Raw genomic sequence first — 27,376 nt, forward strand, 5'->3', positions numbered from 1 at the left:
TTAATGATCTTGATGTTGCACTTCTGGATTTCTAGGATTTATGAGATAAATAGAGAGATAAATTAAATTAAATGCCAGATTCTCCCAGCAATCTATAAAAAACACATGCTTCCATCCATCCATCCATGCAGTTATGTGTTTACTTTGCTGTTTTAATGAAAAGATGATGTCTTGATATTATTCCTGCTACCTGCTCAGGTGAGTCAGCTGGAGAAGAAGCTGTCTGAGCTGGAGAACGAGTGTTTAACGAATGGTGATGTGAAATCCAAACTGAAGCAGGAGAACACACAACTAGTGCACAGGTAAATATGCACCACACACACACACACACACACTGTGAAATTATTCAATCATTCAGTCGAGCTATACATTTATTTATAGATTATTTTATTTAGAATGTCATCACCGTCAGAGCAAAAAGTAACTTTTCAGGAAAGGGAAAAAATGTTCTTAACTTTCAGTGTAAGTTGAAGTAGCAAGATTTTATTCAAAGTCGTTTTGGACCGTTCCTGTGGATCTGCATGAAGTGTTGATACGGTATGAAGACACATCATGTTGTTCTGACAGCGACATTGGGTGCCTTTACATGCACTTAATAATCCGATAACTGCAGAAAATCAGATCAGTTTTACTTCGAGACAAATGTTGGGACACTGATCCAAATGCTCATGTTCAAACTGGAGATCTCCGGATGTGCCGTCCAACACAGTACATTGCTTGACTCTAAACTTCATTAACATTCTGAAAGATAGAGGAAGTTTGTTATTATGTAATTTATAACGTCATGATTGAAAGAAAAAATTTGAAATGTATGAACAACACCTGGGCCGCTGGGGTTGCTTAGAACATGAATGAATGGGTGGAAGAATAAATGAATTAATGAGTGAATGAATGAAAGAACACCGAGGGGGAAGGAAGGAAGGAAGCAAGAAAACACGAAAGGAAGGAAGGAAGGACGGAAACACTGAAGGAAGGAAGGAAACACCCATTCATAATTTCTGTGATGCACTATACCCCAAAAACTGAAAACAGAAGACCACACATAGAATTTCAAAAGTAAAATAGATTATAAAATTGAATAAGAAAACAGGAGCAGGAACAAGAAAAATTAAACATAATTAAAATAATAGAGAAAAGGAGAGAAAGATAATTGTAACAGGTTATCACAGGTTAACACTCACATAACCTTACATGCAAAGGCTGAACTTAGGCCCGTGACACAGTCCTGTTTGGCCCGTGAAATGATTTTCATTTTCTAGAGATGCACTACAGTCCCCAGCATGCACTGCAACATAGTGTGCGTTCTGACCCCCTTCCTCCAACAACAATCCATGGGCCAGCGGTTACACAAAAAGAGATGCCTGGTATTTAGGTCAAACAAACAAGCAGTTTAAAAAAAAAAAACTAAAAGAATTTATTTTTATTTAGAATTACTTTTGAATAAGTATTCCTGTTGTAGTAATACTGGTCATGTAAACCTGGTCATTAATGCTGCTTGTTGTAACTTTTCTGATGGATATGAATGAATAAATGATGCATTTCTTCTCGAAATTGCTAAATAAACAAGATAGAAATTTGTATACAGTGTCCCAACATTATTTTTGAGCACTGCATTTATCTGTTATGCTTTTGTTTAATGAGTGAAGTGGCTGGATAGTTAATCATCAGCATATTCCCTGAAGCGCCACTGATATTTCTTCTCAACTGGAAATTCTCGCCGTGTTGGGTACCTTGTGATCATTAAGTGTTAAAAAAACTCTCTAGGTGTGACTTTGATTTAACACACTGTTCTGAGGACAGATGTTTGCTGGAGCTCAGCCAAATGTGTCTGGGTGTGTTTAGGGTTCATGAGCTGGAGGAGCTGCTGAAGGAGCAGGAGGCTCGAGCCGAGCTGATGATGGAGGTTGAGCGCCGGAGACACCGGGATGCGTTCAGCAAACTGGAGAGAGACAAAAACACTCAGATAGAGCTGCTCACCAACCGGTACACACACACACACACACACACACACACACTCACACACAGACAAACCTCCATCTGCAGAAGGATCATGGACAATTTGCAAACATCTGAAAGTCCCATCTGTCTTAGTTAGTGTTGCTACGTCTGTCAGACTTTCAGCTCAGGCTACTGCGCAGCATCCATAACACTAAACAAACTTAACAAACCAAAAAGTTCAGTAGAACAAAGCAGAATTAGGAAGCTCACACACACTGGCCTCTATGTTGGGTTCGTAAATGATCAATGATAGATTTGTTTGTGGTTTCTGACACTGTCCCCTTTTTTATGTTATTGTTATGACTCCCTGTTATCTATAAACATGGACAAAAGAACAGCCCACAGCCAAGAACTGCAATAGAAACCTGACTGTTGTTCATCTTCATAGATGCTAATTACAAATGCTACTTGGTACATAAGCCTCCGTGACTGCCCTGCTGAAAAAAATCCATAGAAGGGTCATTCTACAGAAACGTCCACTTTTTTTTTATTTGTCCATGGGAGTCACTGGTGTTACTGATCGTCATTGGTGTTATACATAAGAAAAGTAACACCAGAGACGGTAACACCAGTGACATTTTTAAAGAAAAATGCATTTTACAAAATGGCTGCTACAGAGCATCAAACCACATGTTGTCATTCATGGAATATCCACTAAAATATATAATTCAATCCATTTGTATTCTGTTTTTTCACAATTACCTAAAAATAAAGTCGGTCACACCAGTGACTTCATCTAAAAGCTTCATATGAAATCATGAGCTAAGTGAGAAAATGTCTGATAACTGAAAGGACACAGTGCTTTTCCATGTGCTTTTCTTCATAGATCTTCAGAAAATAGGGAAAAGGAAGTCAAGTGATGTCATCAGTGTGATTTTTATTTTAAAAATAAGAGTGACACCAGTGACACGACTACAAGGGACCACGACTTTCATTATATATTTTAAAATATTTGTTTGGCATTTGTTTTCCTTATCTCAATTAAGTCATATATTTCATATTCATGTATAGATTATTGCAGTTAAAATTGCAGGAAAACGTTTTTTTTAACCTTAAAATATGACAACCATTACACATGACTGTGAGGACGAGCACTTCTGTGGTGCCTGGAATTCTATATATTTGATTAAAAAACCAATATTGCTAAATTGATGACTCAAGAAGGTGTAATTGTTAAAAACTGTTTTATTTTAAAATGTAAATAAATTGTAACCTTAACATGTTTTTCAAGTGTAATATGTCTGTAAACACTAGGGACACAAAAATGGATGTTTCCATAGAATGACTCAGAAACTATGTTTTGTGGAGTTGGTGGCCTGATGTGTGTGTGTGTTTGTTTGTTTGTGTGTGTGTTTTTTTTTTTTACGTTGTTTGTTTTTTTTTGTCTGCAGCGTCCAGCAGCTGGAGCTGGAGAATGCAGACCTGCTGCTGAATGTGAACAGGCTGAAATCTCAGACGGAGAAGCTGGATGAGGTGTGTGCATTTTTACAACCACAAACTGCAAACTGAAAGTTAGCGGTGGGCAATATGACAGTATGATATTATTATTATTATTATTATTATTATTGTAAATAATGTTGCAGTGCACATCCAGTCTATCTTGGATATCATGAGTAATTCCAGAAGATACAAAAGGTCTAAAACTCCCAAGAGGAACATATTGAATAAAAAAATAAAATAATTGTACTCATATTTTTGATAGCCTTTTTAAAATGTGGCTGTATTGGTGTATTTTGTCCATTCCAACTTCTTGAACTAAAATGTGGGCCAGGCTCTTATGGTATAAATGGTTTTGGAAAAAGGACGTTGCATGATTATTCTATGAGAGCTGCTAGATTATTCTTTTGAGGCATACTTTCATCTTTGTGGAGGTGTTGCTGTTATGCCTATTGCCCAATCATGTCACCGAAAGTACTCCTTTCCCATCATGGCAAGCAAAATCCTGCACGATCAAGGCAGGTTCTGGATGGGAGACATTCCTGTTCAATGGGCAGGCCATCCCTGGATTCAAGATAGTTGTAAAAGAGCACTTCGGATCCAAACTAGAGTCTGAAACTTTTTATGGGAGCTTGAACTCTTTATGGGGGCTCACTGAACTCTTGCAAACTCTCGCGTTCTCCTGTTGCTAGGGGACTCAAATAAACAAACGTGAAACTGCTGCTGCTGTTTTCTCTGCCATTTGTGCCGATACAGTAAATAGGCAGCAGGTAAACATGTTTGTGAGGCTCATGGATGTAAAAATGTGGTCAGTTTGGTGTTTTTAGAGTTTTAAATGTACATAAACTCGATTGTGCTCATGCCTTAAACTTGGCTCATTAAAAAGCTTCGCTCCACAGTTGAGAGACTTTTCGCCATTTGTCTTTGTTCATTGCTGTATTTTCTTCTTTCGCACTCTGTTTTCATTGGCTGTTGCATGAGTCCGTTTACACTCGATGATTTGTTTACACTAGATTGCAAACATGTTTGATAAACTCTGACTGGTCTGAACACAATCGAGAAGCCAAAAACTCGAAGCCTACTCGATTCTCGCTCCAACTGTTGACTCCGACTGACCCAAAGATCTGCAGACTAGAGCCCACCAGCACAGACTGAGAATCAGGGCTAAAATTAGGGTAAAGGTTGTGTAGCGTAACCCCTGGCTTTAGCTGACATAACAGAATTAGCAGTTAGTGTTCTCCTCCAGGCGTGTTGAGCTGTTCAACTATGTTGCGTTAGCGGCAGTTTGGTGGAGATGCTAGCTGGTAGCGCTGTGTGAAGGGGGAGCCTAGCTAGCATTGAATTTACCCTATTGAGGAGAAAATTAGTTAAAAACAAAAACAATTTAGTTTTACTACTACAGCCATAATGAAACCATACACAAATATCTCTAAAGAAAAGGCTATATATTATTACTTCTTTAATGGTTTGGGATGCTAATGATTGCTAGCCATCTTCACACACACACACACACACACACACACACACATATACACACACACACACACACACACACACACACACACACATGTACATACATACGCACAAACACATATGTTCAGCTCTTGACTTGATTAAAATGTGTGCGTGTGCATGTTCATCAACGTTTCTATTTTCTGCACATGCCGAAGAACTGCAGACAGTGTTTTACACTGCGTGCCTATTATCAACATCATCTTGCATACTAATCATCAGTGAGGTATTATAAGCTCTGCCCTGAATACTAAGTGTTTGTGCAGTATACGCATGCATTTTGCATCGTGCATGCAGTGTTGCACAAATTTCTTTTTTTAAATTCTTTGAGCTGCAGCTTTTTTTTTAATCAAACTGGAGAAATTCTGGAAAGATAACATTTCCAGTGTGTTTAGGAGCATCGCTTGTACAGTACTGTGCAAAATTCAGAGACTCCGCCTTCATTTATTTAACCCTTCTGTTATGTTCTGTGTCAAATTGACCCATTTTATAGTTTCAAATTACAGGAAACATATTTTCAATCATTTTTTGATCATGAAACCTTTTTGCTGGACTCATGGCTCATTCAGTTTGATTTGAATTGAAAGGGTCAATTTGACCCAAAACACAAGAGATGTTTTGTTCATATTCATGAACATAATGACAGAAAATATGTGAAAAATGTTGAAAAGAATAAATAAAACAGATATGTTGAATGTCTAGCTTTTGGCCAAAATACAGAAAAAGTTTGAAATGTATTATTTATGGAGAAATATTGTTTATGGAGAAAAAAAAATATATTTTTTAATTACCTTCAGAAAGTTCCATTCAAAACTGCCATTAAGTACAAGTTATTCATTTTTCAGCACCAGAGCTGAAAACATATATTTAACAGAAAGTCTGTTTTTCAGTGTTCAGAGTGTCACTCTTTACCTTTATTACAGCTTCCATTCTTTTCAGGAGACTCAGTTTCAGTTTCTCAAAGAAATCTGCAGACACACCTCCAAAGTTCAGTCTTAGAAGTTGGTTGATCATTTTCTGAAGTAATCAAACACATTCAGTGATGCTGAGGTCTGGACTCTGAGGTGGTCAGTCCATTGTTCACCTTCTTTGTTTGATGTGTCCGTCTCCTTTTCTCAGTGAGGTTCTTCTTGACAGCTACACATCCTTTCAGACCCATAGCACTGAGTTGTCTTCTCACAGTGGAAGGATGGACAGAAACACCTGTGGATGTTTTCAGATCTGAAGCAGTTTGATTTTCTCCTCTCTCTCAAAGATGAAAGCTTTAAGTACTGTTTATCTGATTGGGACAGTTTTGGTGACTATCATGTCTTCCAGGTCGTTGTTAAAAGTCTCATTTTCTCTGTAGCTTTTAATCCTTATTTTTCAGGTTGGTTTTCTCCTTTACTTATGCGATTGGATTAGATCTCCTCAGAAATGTCTGTTTTGAAGGGTCTCTGACTTTTGCTGTAAATTTGTATCTGATTTGTTGTGTTTTGTGTAGGAAAAGCAGCGAATGACGGACAAACTGGAGGACACCAGCCTGCGTCTGAAGGACGAGATGGATCTGTACAGGAAGATGATGGACAAGCTGAGGCAGAACCGGAATGACTACCAGAGAGAGAAGGAGGCCATGCAGGAGGTCAGAGAGCGCCACCTAGTGTCTGTTTACACTGCAGCACATCACAGAGGGCTGATATAGACACTGAGTGGAGTTTAAGGTTTCGTCTCTCCCATGTTGATCACGAAAGCAATTAGACTCACTCCACTAGATGCAGACTAGTGCTAGAACTCTAGAAATTTTGCCTAAATTTTTTAATTTTTCAAGTTTTTCACTGTTACTTCTCAATTGACCCATTAATGTCCATCTGTCGTTTGTTTTTATTTCCTCTGGCCCATATGCTCTCTGAACTTGCCTTAGTTTAGTTATCATATTAATCAAGACATTTGGTTAAGTACTGATTTTTAAATCAAATAATAGAAAATACAAAGTAGTTTGTAAATGAAAGTATAAAATAGCACAAAATATATTTAAACATGCTCTGTTAGTTGTTCAACCAAGGTATAAATACATAAGCCAAAGTTTGGGCACCCCTGGTCAAATTGCATATATTTGTTGATTTTCAATTTGAAAATAAGTGAACACATCCTCTACAGAGACAAACGTCTGCACATTTTAATGCACACTTACTGTTTATTTGCTAAATTTAACATATTGGAGAAAAAATCAACATAAAATGTGGCCTGTGCAAAACATATCGCACATTTTGTGTTTCGTTTTTCCCTAAATTCATCAACTAAACAGTAATTATGCATTAAAATGTGCAGTAGTGTGTTCTCCGTAGAGGATGTGTTAATTTTTTCACACTTACAATAACAACAAAACTTTTTCAAACTATTGTTACAAGCTCTTTTGGTCCAAAGGTGGCTATAACACATGAAAGGTTTGAGTGCTAAACCTTTTTTAGGCTTTTATATGGTCAGTTACAGGAAACCATCCATAAAACATTTTGAAAAGAGTCCGCAGACATTTGATGAGCCGTGTCAAAGATCACACTATTCTAGATTGTCTTAAGCATCCAAACCCTCCACAACATTAACGCTACTTCAGATCCACTCTGACTAGTTTTAATTCCCTCAGTCGAAAGCTCATGTCCTTGGCTTTGTCTGATATGAGTGTTTGCTAAACCACAGTCAAAACTTCACTATTGCCATTGCAAGAGCATGCATGGGTCAAACACAGAATTGCAGAATTGAAGCCATTCTGTCACAGAATGGGTCCTGGGAGGGTTTAAAATAGGGTATAAATTGTAAATGAGTAAAAGCAAGCAAGCAGTTTTTATTTGTATTGCAAGTTTTCAGACAAAAGCCATAAACTACCCTCAAATATTAAAAATCAACAGAAAGCAGTGGTAATAAAATAAGTCACTAGATGCTTCTTAAAAGATGTTCACAAAGTCTGACAGTCTAATGTCCAGAGGAACAGCGTTTGAGTTTGGTAGCACACAGAGCAAAGGCCCGGTCTCCTTTTAGTGCTGTCTATTTTGTTTTTGGAACAGCTGGAAGGCTCTGACTACATGATCTGAGCGTCTATATATCGTTACACAGCTCAGAAATGTATATAGGAACACATTTAGCATCATCATACAGTGCGATCGCTGTGATTTTAAAATCAATCCTAAAATTTAATGGAAGTCTGTAAAACTCAATGTTGTAATGATTTCTCAATGCCTAGAGATGTAATAAAAATTAGCACTTCACAACGTCAAGGTTGTAATAAAACCCATAATGTAATACAGTGTCTTAACTGAAATTAAAATAAGATCCCAATATCTTAATACATTATTGGGAATTTATTACATTTTCAGGCTGATCATATTATGTTGTGGATGGTGGAATACTTTTAAGAGCAGTTGCTGACGGTCTTCAACAAAGCTTTAATGCTTTCTGCAAAATGCAGAATATGTACTGAAAATGAACATGGTGTTACACGGTCAGACAGTGTAGTATATCATCCATCAGCTTGTAAATATGACAAATTCCTAATAATATATTACATGTGATCAGTCTGAAAATGTAACAACTTACTGATAATATAATAAAGCATCACATATGATACTACCTAATAATTCCCAATAATATAATAAAGTATCACCTTATGGTTTTACACTTTGTATTATGTTACTGGGCATTATTGCGTTTATTACATTTTTTACCAAGTTAAGTGCAAAATTATTATTACATTACTAGGCAGATTACATTTTTGGGAAAATTAATGAAGAGAGGCTAACACAGGATATAGCTAACAAGTGATGGAAGCGTATGTACACCAGTTAGCATGGTGCTAACTGCACATCTAAATCACCACACACTCGCCTCAAACCGTGTGGAGTTACAGTAATCTGTAATCAGTACAGTAATCTCTAAAAGACATGCTTATGTGGTTTCACTGTTATAGCACACTGTAGCTCCAGAGCTAAACTAGAGCAAACATAAATCTTTTGGTTGGTAAACTACATTTGGGGTAAGAGGGGAAACTGGGTAAATGTGTGAGGACAAGTGTGGACAGACTGAAGGATTATGAGGGCTGCACTCAGAATGTGTATCCTGATCTCTCCTGCTGTGTGTGTGTGTAGCTGATAGAGGACCTGCGGCGGGAGCTGGAGCACCTGCAGGTGTTTAAACTGGACGCGGAGCGTGTTGGGCGGGGCCGGAGCTCATCCACCAGCCTATCAGAATTCAGCACACGCACACGAGAGAGCGAACTCGAGCAGGAGGTGAAGAGACTCAAACAGGTGAGACACACAAGTCAGAGACACTGGCATAGACGTTAGACTTATGAAGGGTAAGACAGGTGAGACACCTAGACAGGTCAAGCAAATGACACACACGGGTGGGTATGACAGGCAGGACTCCTGGACAGGTCAGACAGGTAAGACACATGGACAAGTCAGACGAGGGAAACACATATATGGGTAAGACAGAGACAATGGGATAGGTCGGACAGGTGAGACACCAGGACAGGTCAGACAGGTGAGACACCTGGACAGATCGGACAGGTGGCACATCTGGACAGGTCGGACAGGTGAGACACCTGGACATTTCACACAGGTGAGACACCTGGACAGGTCAGACAGGTGAGACACCTGGACAGGTCGGACAGGCGGCACACCTCGACAGATCGGACAGGTGAGACACCTGGACAGGTCGGACAAGTGAGACGCCTGGACAGGTCGGACAGGTGGAACCCCTGGACAGGTCAGACAGGTGAGAAACATGGACAGGTCAGACAGGTGAGATGTTTGGGCATAAATATAGTTAAGTGAAAGAACTTTAAACCTTGCTGACTTTTAGTGTGAGTGTAAAGAGCAGTGTTTGCACTCATTACTGTTTGCTGAAGTTTTGTTTTTGTTTGTCCTGCTCTTAGACTGGATCCAGCTTCAGGAAGCCTGTTTGCAAAAGAAAGTAAACACTCAGGGTTAAAAACAAATCTCCAGACATGTAGGATTTCGTCCCCTTGTGTGTGTGTGTGTGTGTGTGTGTGTGCAGCGTTGTCTTTTGCAGGACGTTCATCCTGAACTCCACCAGCGAGTGTGCGTTAGCACACGACTGTGCCGCAGTCTGGCGGTAAAGCCTCATTCCTGCGCCCTCTAAATAACTGATCATTAATGACTAATAACAACTCCGCTGATTGCCTCCAGGGGGCGCAGAACCTCACTGGAACCTGGCAGAGCTTTGCGTTTTTGAAGGGCCCATATTATAAAAAACTGAATTGGCCTCACTTTGAGTAAAAAGAAACATCAAGTTTTGAATTCATCTTGGTTGTGATGTCACACACCAGCTATTCAGCCTACAGTAATGTAGTCAGTTGTTAGAAGCGTTGTTTAATTTATTGGGGGTATTGGGGTAACAGTTATTGCATATTTTACACTGTATATTTTATTATATATTTTTTTACTCGTTTATTAAGTGTTAAGCAATTAAATACAAATTGTTCACTGAAATTTGCAGAAAAGATGCCATTTTAAGTGTGTTCTCTATAAAAGAGTATACTTATTTTCAGTTAGAAAATCAGCTAAACATGTAACTTGACTGGGGGGGTGTCCAGACTTTTGCATACGACTGTATATCAGTCTTAAAGAGGCAAATAAAAAAGGCTGTTAATTCTAAAGAATAGAAGGTTAGAGAGGTGAGTCAATGATCATGTTAAAATGAATTTTGACTGCTTTTGGTACATAAAACCACACAAACATTATATGCACACTTCAGGTATAAAAATAAAAGAGAAGACAAATATAGAGTATGGGCCCATTAACGCTTTTGTTCAGTAGTGTTTAGGTGAAAGTGTCAGGAGCTGCAATACAGCGTCCTTCAGTACCAGCTAGGCTAATTTAGCTCACAGCCCACATACTGTACCCACACTGACCACTCACTCCACTGATTATTCATCTCTGGTCCTTCTCGCCACTGATTACATCAGCCTTGACATTTAACTCATCTGTAGACTCACTTCCATTTCTTCATTTTACCTGCAGCCTCATGTCAAAACTGCAGGTAATTTAACAACAGAGAAATATGCAGCGACATCCTTGACTTTGTTTGAACTGAACAGATTGTTACAGGTGTTTCATAAAACTGGATTTCTCAGTTAGCCAGACAAGCCAGTCCTGTTGGTCAGTCCTCATTTTAGACTTGTTATCTGGCTTTACTGAGAAATCCTGCCCTGAGTTCGAAATGACTGTCAGAAAAACAGTGAAGCTGATCTGAGATCAGCCATTTCTGACAGTTTTTTGTTATTTTTTTTTTACCCATGCAGGAGAATCAGAAGCTGCGGGAGCAGAATGAAGAGCTAAACGGTCAGATTCTCAGTCTGAGTCTGCACGAAGCTAAGAACCTGTTTGCCACACAGACTAAAGCACAGTCACTCGCCACAGAGATCGACAACGCATCCCGAGACCAGGTACGGTTTAAGTTTCCAAATTTCTGTCCTGTTTGATTTCGTAAAGCTGGATTACTCTTAAGCCCAAAGTGTGAATTATTAAGTAGAAATAAACTGGAGAGGCTTCACTTTTGGTGTAATTTGTCTGGTTAACTGAGAAATGCTCACCCACCACCCACAAATGTGTTCTTACATTTTCTCACATTCCAGCTCAGTAGTGTAGCACTGAAAACTGGAAACTGTTATGTGGCAACACTTGGCAAACATTTTAGTGCTCCAATACAAATCGTAATAAAAACTGATCTGTCATTGGGTTGAATGGGATTTTCAGCAAGTTTTCTTTGAAAGTTGGCATCAGAGATATGATGGGCTTTGTTTACATCCATAGATTTTTGCCAATCCGATTGAATACATTCCAATTAAAGATTAACACTGAGGTGTTTATATGCTCACTGTCCTGAACAATCTGATGGAAATCTCTGTTCACATGTGCACTACAAGTAATCAGATCCAAGATTACACGCATGCATAGAGAACCACTTAGTGTAGATGTTACCATGACAACCAGCATCACGTGAGTCCAGTCAGAGTGAGACGAGCAGCAGTGAGCAGTGCTTGTTTTTAATTGCTTTAAAATGATGTCAGACTCAGGAAAACGTCCTTCACATGTCCGTATTAAAGAAGGCCGAGAGGAAGACGTCGTGTTCTGAGACACATAAGCTGGACGCCCGTCCCATCGCCGTCTTTTATAGTTCAAAGCATAAACTTCATCTCCTCTGCAGACCAGTTTCTGCTCCTGCCATGTTGAACATTATCAACTTTCACTATAACTCGATGCACATGCGCAGAACGTACTTAAACTTTCCGATTTGGGAACGTAATCAGATACAGGCATTTACACGGTTATATTCTTCTATTTAACAGATTATTTACAGGATTACCCACCTCATCCAATCGGATAGAAATTGTATTCCGAATGGCCTCAATCAGACTAGTCTATTCCAGTTGAGATGTATAAATGGACGTATTCTATTCCAGTTGAGCTATTAGTCGGATTATTAACAGATAATCAGGCTGCATGTAAACGTGGCTGCTGTCACTGCAAAAGGATATGTGCATTTTCTCTGAAAGAAATATTTATCGTTGACAGAATGTCGCCCAGTGAGCAGCCCTCATCTTTGTTTATTTTTTTTTCCACAGTTAATGGAGGCCCTGAAGGAACAAGAGGAGATAAATCTGCGTCTCAGGCAGTACATGGATAAGATTATATTATCTATCCTGGACCACAACCCGTCCATCCTGGAAATCAAAAATGCCTAAGCTGAAGCTGAAGTACCTCTGAGCGCACAGCTTCCCCTGCTGGCCTGGAGGTGGAGGTTGCGAGTTGAATTCAACTATGTTCTTCCAAATGGATGTGAACTTCATGCTGTGAAATAAACTTCATTCCTCCTTCACTCGTTCATGTTGTGAGACGTCAGGAGACACTGGAATACTTCCTGCACTTTTCCAAGACATAGTTCATCACTGCTGCTCTGTACGACTGTGGGAATCATCACTGGAAGGGCATTATGGGATTGTGTAACGTACACTGGATGTGGTCTGTTCTGTACACGTGCAGTGGACCATGAGGGGGAAATTTGGGTTATTGATTGAAACTGGTTGGTTGTTTTATGGTAAACAGTACAAGATACCCATTTTTTTCTTCCCTGTATAGTCCCATTAGTGCTCAAACCTGCTGATCATGTCGATCACATTTGCTTGGTGATCAATTTTAGTGAAAAGTAAGTCGATCAGAGGGAATATGTGAGCTTTGAGTTCTTTGATGGTGTGTGATGAGGCTCTATGTGGGTGGCTAAGAAATAAGTCTTAAGAGAGAGAAAGAAAGCGAGAGAAGGGGGATAAGGGAAGTTTGAGGCAGACAAATGTGTGTTTTGCTATGTACTGAGTTTATTTCATAACAGAAAAGGCAGATTAAAGCCACTTTAGTTAGTGAGAGAGTTTATAATCAGAGTTTAAGAGAAACGGCAGCATCTGAATGTTCACTTACCTTTCTGAATGTGCATACGTTTGTGTTTGGGGATATTTCACTAGCCTTCCTGTCTTCATATACTGTAATTTCAAAGAATAGCCACTTATTTTAAGGAATACTGCAGCATTTTCCAACCTTATGTCTATCTGTTGTTGCTGTAGCATACAGTCGATTACCACAGACAATTATTTTTAATGTGTTTCCCGGTACTTTAGGAACAACTGAAAACCTGTTAACATAAAACACACTTATAACAGAAGTTAATGGGCAGTTGTTTCAGCAAGTACAAAGGACTGTGTTTGTAATAATTCATTTAAAAGTGCTGTTCTTGGTAATCACCTGTAAGCTAGAGGTAGAGTTTAGCTTGGAATAGCTTGAAAAATGCTAGAATATTCCTTTAAGCTGTATTGTTTTACAAATGCTGTTTTGTAGGAGCTTTAACAGGGTCTGGGGAAAAAAGTAATAGAATCACAAGCTGCTGTTCCAAAATGCCTCACCGTAATGAGGGTTTTGCATATTTTTTATCCTCAGCGTTCCCAAATATTTAATTTTGGGTGCTATAAAATTAGGCCTAGCTTTTGGATCACTTTTGTTTGTTTATGGAATTATGGATTTGCAAGATGCAGGTAAATTTATTAGCCTTTCCTCAGATTTTCACCAGTTTGAGTTCCAATACAAATGAAAACAGTCATGACACATTCACATCCACCAAGCTTGTATTGTTCCCCCAGCTTTGCACCATGAGCACAACTTTATTTTTAGGGTTTTAATAACATTTCCCTTGTGCCTTTTCATTTACCGATAGTACCGGTAGACCTACTGATTGTTTAGTTGCACACTGGCTAGCTGTTTAGCTTTCTCTTAATCACGTACATTTCAGTGCAATCTCTGACAAAATGATGTAAATACTGTACAGGATTAGTCACTTTTTTTCTATACTATGTGCCACTCATCACTTTTACATTAATTATCTAGGCTTTTTGTACACTTTTTCCAGTAATGGGGTTATCTGTGTGTTTGTATGGTGTAGATTTTTGGTTTAGGCATTGTGAACATGTTCAGTAGATGGAGTCAAAGGCATTACTTCACTAATGTAGTGGCAGAAGCTACAAGGCTATAGCCTGGATGCTAGCAAGTTAGCAGGCTGGAACTGCTGCATTAAAACCCAAAACTATGATTTAGCTGTCCGGTTAGCATTCTAGCACATCATTTTTTTTCCATTCGCCTGTTTTATCTGCTGTCACCAGAGATATTTTCATGCATCAGTTCAATGAGCTAATAACAACAAAGTGTGTTAGCTTGCTAACATCACCGAAGCTGATACTAAACGAATCTGAGGATCTGAAATACTGTTGAAAAAGCAATAACTATAAGTTCAGCTGAGTTTGAAACAGTAAACATCGAATCCACAGCTGTATGGCAGCAGTTCCAGATAGAGAAGACTAATGCTAACAAACTGTGGCTAATGCTAATGCCCTGGTAGCCAGGCTCTTGTGGCTAATGATGTCACCAGTCTAGTTCAGCCTCAGCACTACTTAATTAATCAGAAGTCTTTTGACTTTGATTTATTTCTTTCTCCTTTTTTTTTTTGGCATTTCAGCTTTTAGAAGGGATATGTTTCTCAGACGTTTGTACGTTTGTATGGATGTAATAGCGTTTCATATGCCGCATCATTTTAAATGCAGTAGACTTACGACTTCGCTCCAAGAAGAGCCTTCTTAATTTATTAATGTAACTTGGAGTATTGTTACATGATTTCTCTTTGGTACTCTTTTTCAGTTTGTTAAACAGTTGGGATATACTGCACAGTCCTAGGACACAAAGAAATCGACTTTAGCATGTTATAGATGCGCAGCCTGTAACTGGACAGACTTGTCTGGAACTTTTGAAATAAATTCTGAAGAATTTCTCATGTGCCTTTTGGTTTTGAAAAAACTGAAAATCACTTAGTGTCGCCACCACCTGAAACATTGCATAAGTATTTAGAAGAGACCCTACAGGTCTGTTTACTGGACTTGGATTAAACCTAGTCTTGAACTAAACTGCAGCACCTATGGTGAATAATCATTAAAAGTTTTTAGTTTTGGTTTGGGCCTTTATCTGAGTTTAGGAAACTGGCCCTATAGTTTTACAGGTGCTATATAATACTTGTGTAATAATCTATAATATTTCCACTTCCTATAATATTCCTGTCATACTGTTTTACAGTAGTCTCTGTTTGTATAGTGTCCTGTAGTAAATTATGATTATTTTATTTTTCCACCTCCCATAATATTACTATTATACTGTTATAAAGTAATGTGTAATGCTTTAAATATAACAATTATAAAATCTTTGCAAAGTTATCCACCAAAATGGAATAAAAAATTCACATATGGTATTTGACACAACCTAGCTGGATGATCAAGTGGCACATTTGTGGAGGAGCTTCACCGAAACCCTGAAGTTTTAATTATACGTTTTAATTATTTGGGCATATATTTAAAAATTACCTTACCTAAAAATGAACTATGCAGCAATTTGCAGCAATTCAATGCACTGGATTATGTGCTTTGTAAAAGGTCACATGGAGGCGCTCTGCCAATCAGATGGAGCAGCTAGTTAGGAACGATAATTGAGTAGCATCACGTCCTTTCCAGTCTGAGGCCTGTAAGAGAGTCAGCAGGTCATTTCATTCCTCCTTCGTTTACACCATGAACTTTTCTCCACCAGAAGAAACATGTATTGCATGAAGGACTCGCTGTGGGTTTGGGATCAGATGAGAAGTGTAGATTAAGGAGGAGCAACCAGCTTTAAACTGGGAGATATCAGGTAGGCTCATGGTACTTAATGGTGGCATAAATGCATGCAGTTCATAGTAAGACATTTCACAAAGTGTTTCAACCTTAAAACGTTTGACAGAATTTGCCAAAGAATTAATGTATTTCTTTTATTTATTTTTAAGAAGCTGTGTTGTATGGATATAAATATGGATTTTAAAAATAACTTTGCTATGTTAATATTTAAAAAAAGAGGGCAGATAAGTTCCAAGTCTTATAGCTGAGTAGAACGGTGTACAATAATATTTAGTGGTCTTTGAGCGATTTATGGTGCATTTATTTAAACATTTATTTCACTTTTTTTTGGACACTAAAACCATGGGGTTGTTTGACATTCATGCATATATTTACATTTAAAAAAGTCGCTGAGTGGGGAAAATGTCAAGATTTCAAGATTTTAAGATTTAAAACGTAAGATATAAAAATGCGTGACGTCACGTTAGCTCCACGGGCTATTTCGCAGCAGAGCAGTTATTTTAATCTCACATCAGTTAGTTAACGTTATATTTTTGCTTGTGGTGGTTTCGTTTGTGTACCGGGCAGCAATACGTGGATCATTACTCTCTTTTTTTAATCAGGAGCTGAATTAAACACCATTAACTCTTAACTGACATCGACAAACGTGCTAGCTAACTTGTCTAGCTAACTAGTTCTCTATTGTAAGCTTCCTGTGTAAACCGAGTTCTGCTGGATCTGCAGCTAAATCTGATTACTTGAAGGGTTTTTAGTCGTCCAGTTCGTCTGTTTTATGAGCTCTGAGTGAGGACTTTTTAAATCCTAAATTTTTTTAAATATTGGTGCTCTTCTTGTAGATCCCACTGTTTTGAGGATTAGCTGCATGTTTAGTCTTCTGTAGTTGGTCAGCTTGAATTGGGTTCACTCTTTCACTCCTGTCTTGAGGGAACCTCAAATATTCAAGCCAAATATTCAGCCAAGAGCAGCTCTGGTGAGAACTGACCAGGTCTAGAGGATCCCTCAGGTAAAATGGATGTTATGTGTCTTGGTTTTGCTTTCTAATGGGAATTGGCTTCATGATTAACGTTAGAGACCACTAGCTTAGTTTCCTATATTCCTATATGAGTAAGTTGTATTTGTAGTTTTTGATGGTATTTTTAAGATGTGGCACTGCTTTTTCTGTTCCAGCTTGGCAGATGTAAGAAAAAATTGACTTAACGTGCATCATAAAAATTCCTTAAAATATATTACATTTTTGTCACCCATATTACATTTTTATTGCCCAGCACTAGAATAACCACAAACTTGTAATGGTTTCTGTGACTTTCGTCAGCAGGTTTGTGGCTGTCAGTTCTAAAATAATTGACAGACACTTGAAATTCAGGCATGTTGTATCTGTGAGAACTGAAGTCATGTCATGATAATTGGGTAAAATCAAGAAGACAAGCCAGTTCTTTCTCTGATTTGTTGATTATCAGCAAAAGACAATAGTCTGAAGACCACAGCCTTTTTTAAACAACATTTATTCTCATCAGAGACTTCACAATTTAGTGCTCAATTTAGAAACCGATTTTTAAAGCTCCTGTATGCTGTATGTTTCTCCAAGGTTGACTGAGGAGCAGAAAGTAAAATGCCTCAAGCCCTGTCTAAGTTTGAGCAGTCTTTAAGTCAGTCTGTCTCAGTGCCGGCTGACAAAGTGCAGAAGAAAAGGCATATCCTGAGGAAGTGGAACAGGTTCAAGAGTCGAAAGAAGGCACATAAAGAGAACTTCCCGCCTGTAACCGGCAAAGCCCCGCATCAGCTGCCCAGAGAGGACGAAGACTGGGAGAAGGAGATTGAAGAGTTCTCACGCAGGTTGGAGAAGGAGATGACGAATCAGATGCTGTATGGTAATATAAAGGAAACACACACTAACAAAAAAACAGATTTGTGTATCATTGTATATTTCATGTAACACTTGGAGAAAAAAAAGCTAACTAATCTTAAGCCACAAAAGGATTTTAGAATCAGACTCGATAACTGATAGTAATTCTTACTGATCCACTAAAAACAGCTCATGTTCATGATGCAGTTTGGTAATTCAGCATGAATCGGATACCGATGGTTTTGAAGTGTCATACATTTAGGGAGGCACAGTGGTATTTGAATTAGGGAATTGTGGGCCGATGCCGATATCTGATATTTTTCATGTACATACCCGCTGATGCTTTTACATAAGCATTTATAAAATGACTAAATCCACTTGAAATAGTGTTACAGGGAATTGTGGCATTTATTACTATAAACCCAGTGAAATGAATAAAATGCAGATATTGTAGCGCAAGAACCCAGCATCACCTAAACGTGCTGCTGTTCAGGGGTTTAATAAACGCATCAAAAAACAGTTGGAAGTATTGGTCAAATGCAAGGTGAAATTTAGAGGGTACTCGGGGAGCAGGAGCCCCTAATTAACCTTTTGGACCCCCTGAATGTCTCAATCAGAGTTATGGGTGACCATTGAAAATAAACTTATGAAGTTACGCTGTCCGTGAGGGAAATACAGATGCTCAAATAGCCTACAAATTGAATGAAAACTCATTATTTAGCTGCTTTACCCACAATTAGGTTCTGTCTTGTTTTTCTTAAATAACTAGAGCTGCAGCACTGCTCTGCCTCAGGTTGGCGCTGTAGTACATTAGTTAAATCAGTTGATCCTTCATAGCCTAAGAACTGTAACTGTGCCTGGGATACCTCTGAAAAACCCTAGAATAGCCATAGATCTGTATAACTGCCCAAATTCCCAAGAGTTTGGTGTAAAGAGTGACTGTTTCTCATTTCTCAAACTGGAGACAGAAGTGGAGATGAGATTAGATCTCAGTTAATGTGAGGAAGAGTGTTTTTCCAGAAGAAGAATTGGTAAACCAAATTTTCTGGCCACTAAAGCATCAGCACTGCTATGGCAAGTGAGTTGTCAGCCAGAAAACACTGGACTAGCCAGCCGACATGAATGCCAGGGGGTATTTCACCATAGATATACGTACCTAGATGCTGCGTTGTTCTCTACGTCTGCACGTCCACCATGTTGGAGCAGTCAAGATCCGCTTGTGAACAAATTCACTTGTGTTGAGAGGTGATGAGTCTCAGGATTAAATCAGCCACAGTTTCCTTGTTACTCAACTGATTTTCACCAAATGCGTTCTGTTATCCTCAGACATGGATTAATCTAGGTTGCATGGACTGCATCCTGGTAGCTCTTATTTCTTTAATAACAGATCGTGCTAATTAGCCGTCCGGGCCAGCAGGAGAGTATTCAGTCTGCACCTGACATTAAAAGCAGAGTTTAGCGCGAGAAACATGATCTCACACATCAACAAATCCATCAATGTGTGAATCACTTTTAATCTTAATGCACATAAAAATAAAATAAATCCCCCAAAACGCAGTAAGAAGGACGAAGATGAAGTTGGCTTCCTATTCGCCAGCTTCTTGTTCGAGTTTTCCCATTCCACCTTAAATGGTGCAGCAGTCGCTTTCTGGTGCCTGAAGCTGCACCATTTAAGGTGGAACAGGAAAGTTCAAACAAGAAGCTGGCGAATAAGAAGCTAACTTCAGCTTCGTGTAAGGGGGTGCTAACGTTAATCTATTATGATTATCTACACAGATTAAGGAATGCTATAACTTATCTACAAAGCATTAACCATCATGGTAAATAAATACCTACTATATGAAGTTAAGATCCCCTGAATAGACTATCAAATAAGTTTAATATAAAACTTATTTGATAGTCTAAAAAAAATTGCATCAACAGGTTCTTTGTGCATCACCAACCACACGGCCATATCTACACATAAACATCACACAGACTTGAGCGTGGATTGCTGCTTTCCATCCTTTATATAGTCCTATCCCACTTTCTGAGTGCAATATTCTTGAAATAGTATGATTTTGGACATAATCTGATCATAATCTGCTGATATAATCGTGCATCCCTAATTAAAATCTTATCAGTATCAGCCAATGATTAGATTTGACTATCTGATGCAAGCATCTTGCTTGACACGTAACAATAGTGAGTAACTAACCAACATTCTCATTTTTCTCTAAGTATTGTTTGAATGGGAGGGTGAAGGTTAGAGTTAGCCCACTGGACTCCATATAATAAGACCTCGATAATCACAAAGATATTTATTTGCTATATTTATCAAATTAATGAGCGAACTTTAGAAGAACTCAGTTATTATCTGTATGAAGTCAATTACCCAGAGTCCTCCTTGTTTTCCTGTAGATTCTGAAGAGGAGTTGAACTCTGTGGTGGATGAAATGACCCTGTACAACGTCCCCAGAGCCCCCAGCCCAAACCAGGACCACTACAGCCCCTCCACTCACCACGTCCCTCCTGTGAAGTGGGTTCGCTGTGTCTGCTCCCGCGAGGTGGACCAGTTTGCTGACGCAGAGGAATGAAGGTCACGGACACACAAGCACGAATCATTTTAGTTCGGCTCTGTTAGTTTTACTAAATTGGAAGAGATTATGTTCTGAACATTTTAGGCTGGAGATGTATTGAGCCATCATTAGTTTATGTAAAGGCAAGTTCTGCCAAGCGCTCAAGTATATTTTATTGTTCTTTTAAGTTATTTTAAGTAATTATTGGCCTCCCTGATGGACATTAATTTAAGTGGGTTTGTTTATAATACAGTGGTGTTGAAACCTGGAACTTTCTTCTACTGTCAACCTTTTCTGTTGACTGCTGTTCAAAACATTTAATGGACCTGTTTGGTCAGAGTTGGCTCTGCTTCAACAATCGCGTTCTTTTCACCTTGAACGCACAGAAAATAAAGAAAAGTAACCGAAATTTTGTCTTTTCTTTGACGTTTTAGGAAAGGTTGAGTCACTTTATATGTCATGATGCTGGTCATTTGGACATGGCAAAAATGACGCACTTAAAAATGGTACTTTACTGAAAGGAATGGTTCTAAATAGAACCATTTTCATGATTGAATAGTTATTTGCATGGTGAAATGGTTCTTCAGATTGATAGAATATGTTGTATATGGTTCTATGTAGAGCTTTTTTGAAAATGGTTCTACTTAGCACCAAAGGGGTTTTCCTATTTGTACAAGCTTCACATCAAACAATAGAACCCTTTTTTCATGCTGTATAGATACACTTTCAGAAACATCAATCTGAAGAACCAAGAACTGTAAGCATGAAGTGGTTCTGTATAGAACACACACACCTTCTAAGCCACTTATCCTTCTGGGTCACAGGGGGAGCTGGAGCCTATCCCAGCAGTCATTGGGTGGAAGGCAGGAAACACCCTGGACAGGTCTATATAGAACTCATGGTTATATGTTAAACATTTGCCTTTACTCAAGAAACTTTTAAAGAACCATCTTATTTAATTGTGTTAGTCTATGACTAAATTGCAGTTCCAATAGATTTTCATCCATAAATAATTTAGTCCATCATTGACTTAATCTGTGTCTGAGGATCTCTTTGTGAACTGCCTTGCTGTACTGGCCACATGAAGCCTCTAGATGGCAGCACTGACCATGTTGTTTAACTGTGATTAGGTGAGAGACGTGATTTATGAGTTGACCCACAAGCTGCATTTTTATACAGTGACTTCATTCTTCTCAAAAACTCCATGGAAACAGATACACTTACCTACAAATGTGTTTACTGCTAAAACTTCAGTCCACTCCCTGATGAAACATTCAACTTTTGTACTGAGTGAGTCACGAGCCATGGCTCTTTACTCTCATACTGACCGCCGCCTTTTCATGGGGAGTTGCTTAAAGATCAGTGGTCACTTTAAGGTTATTCAGGCTTATGAACACAGTCCTTTGCTTGTATTACAAGCTCCCAGTGACACTCTCACTCTGAGCCTTTGTGATTTTAACCTGCTGATATTTTCACCAGCACAACACGCATAAACACACCACCACCACATCAGTGTTACTGCAGTGCTGAGAATGATCCACCACCCAAATAGTACCTGCTCTGTGAGGGTCCATGGGGGTCCTGACCACTGAAGAACAGGGTAAAAGGGGGCTAACAAAGTATGCAGAGAAACAGATGGACTACAGTCTGTAATTGTAGAACTACAAAGTGCACCTATATAGTAGGTGCAGCTGATAAAATGGACAAAGAGCATAGAAACAAGGAGGTGGTCATAATGTTATGCCTGATCGGTGTATATTTCTCTGTCAGACATCTGCATCTGCAGGGGGTGAGGAAGTAATTGTAACTAAAACTGTTTGCCCACGAAACCAGAGGTCTTATTTATAAAATATACTTGAATTTAATTCTACATTTGTCCCTGATCTTAATGATACATTCTCAGCATTAGCTTACAACTGATTTATAAAAACTCCACTGTTAAATTTGCACACTGTAATGCTTACAGCACCCTGGCACTGCTGTACATCAGTTTGGAAACTTGTGTTTATCTCCTCACATTTTCATATCAAATTCATGTATTAATAATCATGTTGGCATGATTTTTTAGCTATGATGTTTTAAGATCAAATTTGTACAAATGTTTCACAAATGAAGTCCAAGGGGCTCATACTTGCCTTGATGGCCTCACAGGAATAAAACCGAGGAATTTGCCTATTCCTACACGAACACAGACTGCTTAGTAAAGAAACTGTCTGCACTTACAGTTGTATGCAAAAGCTTGTGCCCCTGGTCAGAATTTGCTTTGCAACTAATTATGTAAACACATTTGATGTTTTGTTGGTGTTCTGAGTGTAGATAAGTGAACACATCCTCTACAGAGAACACACTGCTGCACATTTTAATGCACACTTATTATTATTATGTTAATTTGTTGAATTTAGCATGTTTGGGGGGTGTGGGGGGGTTAAACTACCTGTGTAGAAGTTGTAATACTTTAAATTGTATTTTTTCCAATATGTAGAAATTGTGCAGTATATATTGCAGTAAATTGCCATATTTAAGTTTATTCCCTTTTATCACCAAAATCTAAGTCATTTGACCAGGGGTCCTCAGACTTTTTCATTGGACTATACTTGTCAATGCTAATCTGTTTTTTTTTTTCTTCTCAAATTCATCTGTAAACTAGCAGTGCTGATCTAGGATCAGTCTTCATCTCCCATTTCCTGATGTCTGTGTTCACTTTAATTTAATATTTCAGTTCATTAGAGCCTTCAACATCAGCAAAATCCAAAAAAAATCATATGCGGTATGAAAGTAGGGGGAAAACAGATCATCTCAGCTCAACACTAATAATTTATTTATATAGCACTTTTCATGTCAGTGGCAGCTCAAAGTGCCTTACAGACAGTAGATAAAGCTTAACAGTAATACAAGAAATTGTAAGTATTCATTTAGAATATAAGAAAATGACATCAAATATAAGATAGAGTTTTAATGAAGCACTGAGTTAAAGAGCTGCTTTTTCAAGTGTTTCTTAAAAATGAGCTCTGAGCTTGGCTGTTTAATAAAAGGTGAAATGAGCTCCACAGTTTAGAGACAATACCTGAACGAGTACATGTTTTCTTTATTTTTCAGAAGGTGTTTGTAGAAGGTCAGTATCTGCAGATCTAAGATTACATGCTGGAACGTAAACAGACACTTTGCTTTAAGCTCATTTAGAACCTTAAAAACTAGTTGCAAAACTTCTATCCTGAAAATCTATCCTGAACATCTAGGTAGCCAGTGCAGCTCTTTTAAAATGGGAGTGATGTGATCTCTCCGTTTTGTTTTTGTTAGGATGCTGGCGTATTTTGGATGAGTTGTAGTGGATGTATTGTTTTCTTAGGAAGATCATTACAGTGATCAACTCTGCTTGTAACAAATGCATAAACAAGTTTCTCTTTGTCGCTCTGAGAGGGAAAAGGCCAAACTTTAGTGATATTTCTCCAATGATTAAAAGCTACATTAGTGACTGTGTTTACATGCAGGGTAAAATGGAGCTCAGAGTCTAAGATCACAGCCAGGTTTGGTATATGAAGCTAAAGGACCAAGTTTCAAAGCAAATTTCTCTGAGTTTTTGTACCAACGATCAGTATTTACATTTTTTGTGATTTAATTGTAGAAAATTTTGCCATGTACACTGAGAAATATCTGACATGCAGCTGGTTAGCCTGTCTGTAGAGTCTTGATCATCAGAAGGAATGAAGATGTATAACTGGGTGTCATCAGCATAACTATAAAAATGTATGTTGTTTCCTAATGGCATCACCTAGAGGTAGCATGTACAAAGAATAAAGTAAAGGCCCTAAAACTGGACCCTGAGGGACTCCAACCACAGCACTGTCTTCGTCTAATTCCACTAACTGGAATGGAAGTTGTATCCCACCAATGGACTTGTTCAGTAATTATTAATAGACTTGATTATGTGGGTTCAAGCACTGTGTAACACACTGTATCTGTAAACAGTAGCTAGAAACAGTAGCAGCTGTGTTTAAGGCTGAATGTTCATGCTTTTCTGCAGTGAGTGCCGCTGGTCTGTTTTGGACGTCAGTGCTGGTGACTGAAGGCAGATGATTGGCACGGTAATTAGGTTTGTTCTGTGCTCGCTTTCACTGGGCTTCGCTTTGGCAGCAGCTCACAAGACTTCTCCAAAAATCGGAATTTAAAAGAAATCCGTGTCACAAGGCGCGATGGGTCGACTCTAACTGGGTATTGTGGTGAAAGGGAAGTGGAGGAAAGCAGAGTTGTTCAATCTAAGGTTTAGAAATACCTGGCAGAGCCAGAGGTGGACAGCAGCAGGTCATCTGACGTTGCTTAACTGATCCGGCAGCTGGAGTGGTGGTGTAACGCACAGTGCTCGTGCCTAATGAGAGCACATCCAACTAGGCCACAGTGTTTCACAGTGTCTTATGATGATGGGCCAGCGCGTCAGATGACTGAGCGTCCACAGAGGAGCACGGCGGCTTCTGCAATCACGCTCTGAATCAGAGACCAGGCTGCTGAGATGAGCCGTCCTCAGTAGTGGTTTAAAACTGCATCGTTTCATTGCAGTGATTTTGGAATATCAGTCAGTTAGAAATAATCAGTAACGTGCCAAAATTTGGCCATGAAATAAGTAACACGCTTCTTCACATTTTAATTCTCAGTTACTACTTATTTGCTGAATTTAACATATTGGGAAAAAATGAAACATAAGATGTTGCAAAAGTTATGGCACATTTTATATTTTATACTTTTATTTCTTTCAGTTAAACTCCATAAATAATTAAATGGTGCAGTAAAATTAGCAGAAAAAAGCCATATTTAAGTGACTGTATGATGTTAATCCTCTACAATTTAGTCAGAGGTGTTCAAACTTTTGCATACAACTGTAAAAACCCTCTAAAATACCTGATATGTTCTTATTTTCCAGGTACAATTCCATGCTAAGTGTATTTTTCAGCATAATTCTGAATGTATTCAAATTAAATGATGGTGAAATTTGAGGTTTATTGATTCACTGAGTCATTTCCCGAAGAATCATAATATTTTTGCCAAATTAAAAAAAAACATCTATTTTTATACATATAGTAGTGTGCTTAAATTTGGCCTTGAAATAAGTTACACATCCTGTACAGAGAACACACTTCTGCACTTTTTAAAACAGTTAATGTTTATTCACTGAATTGAACACATTGTCGAAAAAAAATAAAATGTAAGTTTTCATTGTGAAAGTTATGGTGCATTTAATATTTTATACTTAAATTTTTTCCAGTCTGTTAAACTCCATGAATACATTGAAATTGTGCAGTAACTTTAGCAGAAAAACACCATATTTAAATGACTGTAGATGATCAACAACATACAATTTAGCCAGGGGGTGTTCAAACATTTGCTAATGACTATAAAATTCCCCTAAAAATACCTGGTATATTGTTTTTATTGTCTGTATTCCACTCTGTAAACAGTCCCTTTCTCCTCCTACATTCAGAACACAGTGCTGAATGTAATCAAAGTAAATGATGGTGAAATTTGAATTTTAATTATCCACTGTTTCCTAAAGAATCATAGAGAATCAGAAATGTATACCCATAATACTCGTGGATTACAGTTGTACGCTAAAGTTTGGGCACCCCTGTCCAAATGATACCATTTGTTGATTTTTGACATGAAAAGAAATAAACACCTCTTCAGCAAACTGTTGAAAAAATTTAATTCTGCCAGTGTACTTTTGTATTGATTCACTGGCAAACAATAGTTCAGTCCTAGAAGTTGGTTGATCATTTTCTGAAGTAATCAAACACATTCAGTGATGTTGGGGTCTGGACTGTGGGTTGGTCAGTCCATTGTTCAGCTTCTTTGTTTGGTGTGTCTTCCTTTTTCAGTTAGGCTTCTTGAACAGCTACACATCCTTTTAGACCCGAAACACTGAGTTGTCTTCTCACAGTGGAAGAAACACCTGTGAATGTTTTCAGATCTGAAGCAGGTTGATTTTCTCAAAAGATGGAGGCTTTAAGTGCTGTTTATCTGATGGGGCAGTTTTGGTGTCTACCAGGCCTTCCAGGTGGTTGTTAGGAGTCCCATTCAATTTTGAAATCTAGCAACATCACTAATACTAATAATCTGCACTTCTGTGTAACACCAGTACTGGTGTAGATGGCATATCGCTCAGCACTGGTTTGAGCCATCCAGGACTGATCTCAGACCCCCATGTTTCATGGTGTGTGTGTGTGTTGTTCCCTGGCAGACTGCAGTTCTCCTGCAGACTCTGTAGAGGGCGCTGTGGCTCAGTTCTCAGAGCTGTGACTTGCGCGTTTAAATTCAGGGCTTGTCCGAGAGACTGTACGCAGTGACGCCTCTCTCTTTCTCTCTCTCTCTCTCTCTCTCTCTCTCTCTCTCTCTGTCTGTCTCTGTCTCTCTCTCTGTCTCTCTCTCTCTGTCTCTCTCTCGTGTCTGGGTCAAGGTTCTGAATAATGAAACCTTTTCTGACTGGACAGAGAGAGACAGAGATGTGGAAAGAGGGAGAGAAAGGGAAGGGTGGATCATATGGAGGTAACAAAGGGAGAAAAGAAACAAAGAGATGTGGTAATAAAGGTGTACTGTACATATCTGTAGGGAACTGTTTTGCAACAATAACTTATTTATTGTGTGTGTGTGTGTGTGTGTGTATATATATATATAATATATATATATATAATGTATATGTATGTACGTATAATATGTATGTATGTACGTATAGTGTGTGTGTGTGTGCGTGTGTGTATTGTCACTGTATGAAGAAAAACAAGTATCTCCAAACTTCAAATG

At 38.5% G+C, this 27,376-nt stretch overlaps 1 protein-coding gene across 2 annotated transcripts in view; it reads left to right on the forward strand.

Annotated features, from left to right (window-relative positions):
- Positions 1-15,301, forward strand: part of rab11fip4b (RAB11 family interacting protein 4 (class II) b) — a 44,684-nt gene extending 29,383 nt beyond the window's left edge. The window contains exons 7-14 of one of the 2 annotated variants that reach the window (XM_036571409.1): positions 199-302; positions 1,843-1,983; positions 3,390-3,471; positions 6,431-6,568; positions 9,063-9,221; positions 9,976-10,053; positions 11,243-11,386; positions 12,566-15,301. In XM_036571409.1, coding sequence (XP_036427302.1) covers positions 199-302; positions 1,843-1,983; positions 3,390-3,471; positions 6,431-6,568; positions 9,063-9,221; positions 9,976-10,053; positions 11,243-11,386; positions 12,566-12,685 — 966 coding nt within the window. In that variant the 3' untranslated portion in view covers positions 12,686-15,301. The remainder of the gene's footprint in view (positions 1-198; positions 303-1,842; positions 1,984-3,389; positions 3,472-6,430; positions 6,569-9,062; positions 9,222-9,975; positions 10,054-11,242; positions 11,387-12,565) is intronic. The other variant, XM_036571410.1, reaches the window with a different exon arrangement.
- The last annotated feature ends 12,075 nt before the right edge of the window (positions 15,302-27,376 follow it).

This window comes from Colossoma macropomum, unplaced genomic scaffold, assembly GCF_904425465.1.
Source record: "Colossoma macropomum unplaced genomic scaffold, Colossoma_macropomum, whole genome shotgun sequence".
NCBI lineage: Eukaryota > Metazoa > Chordata > Actinopteri > Characiformes > Serrasalmidae > Colossoma > Colossoma macropomum.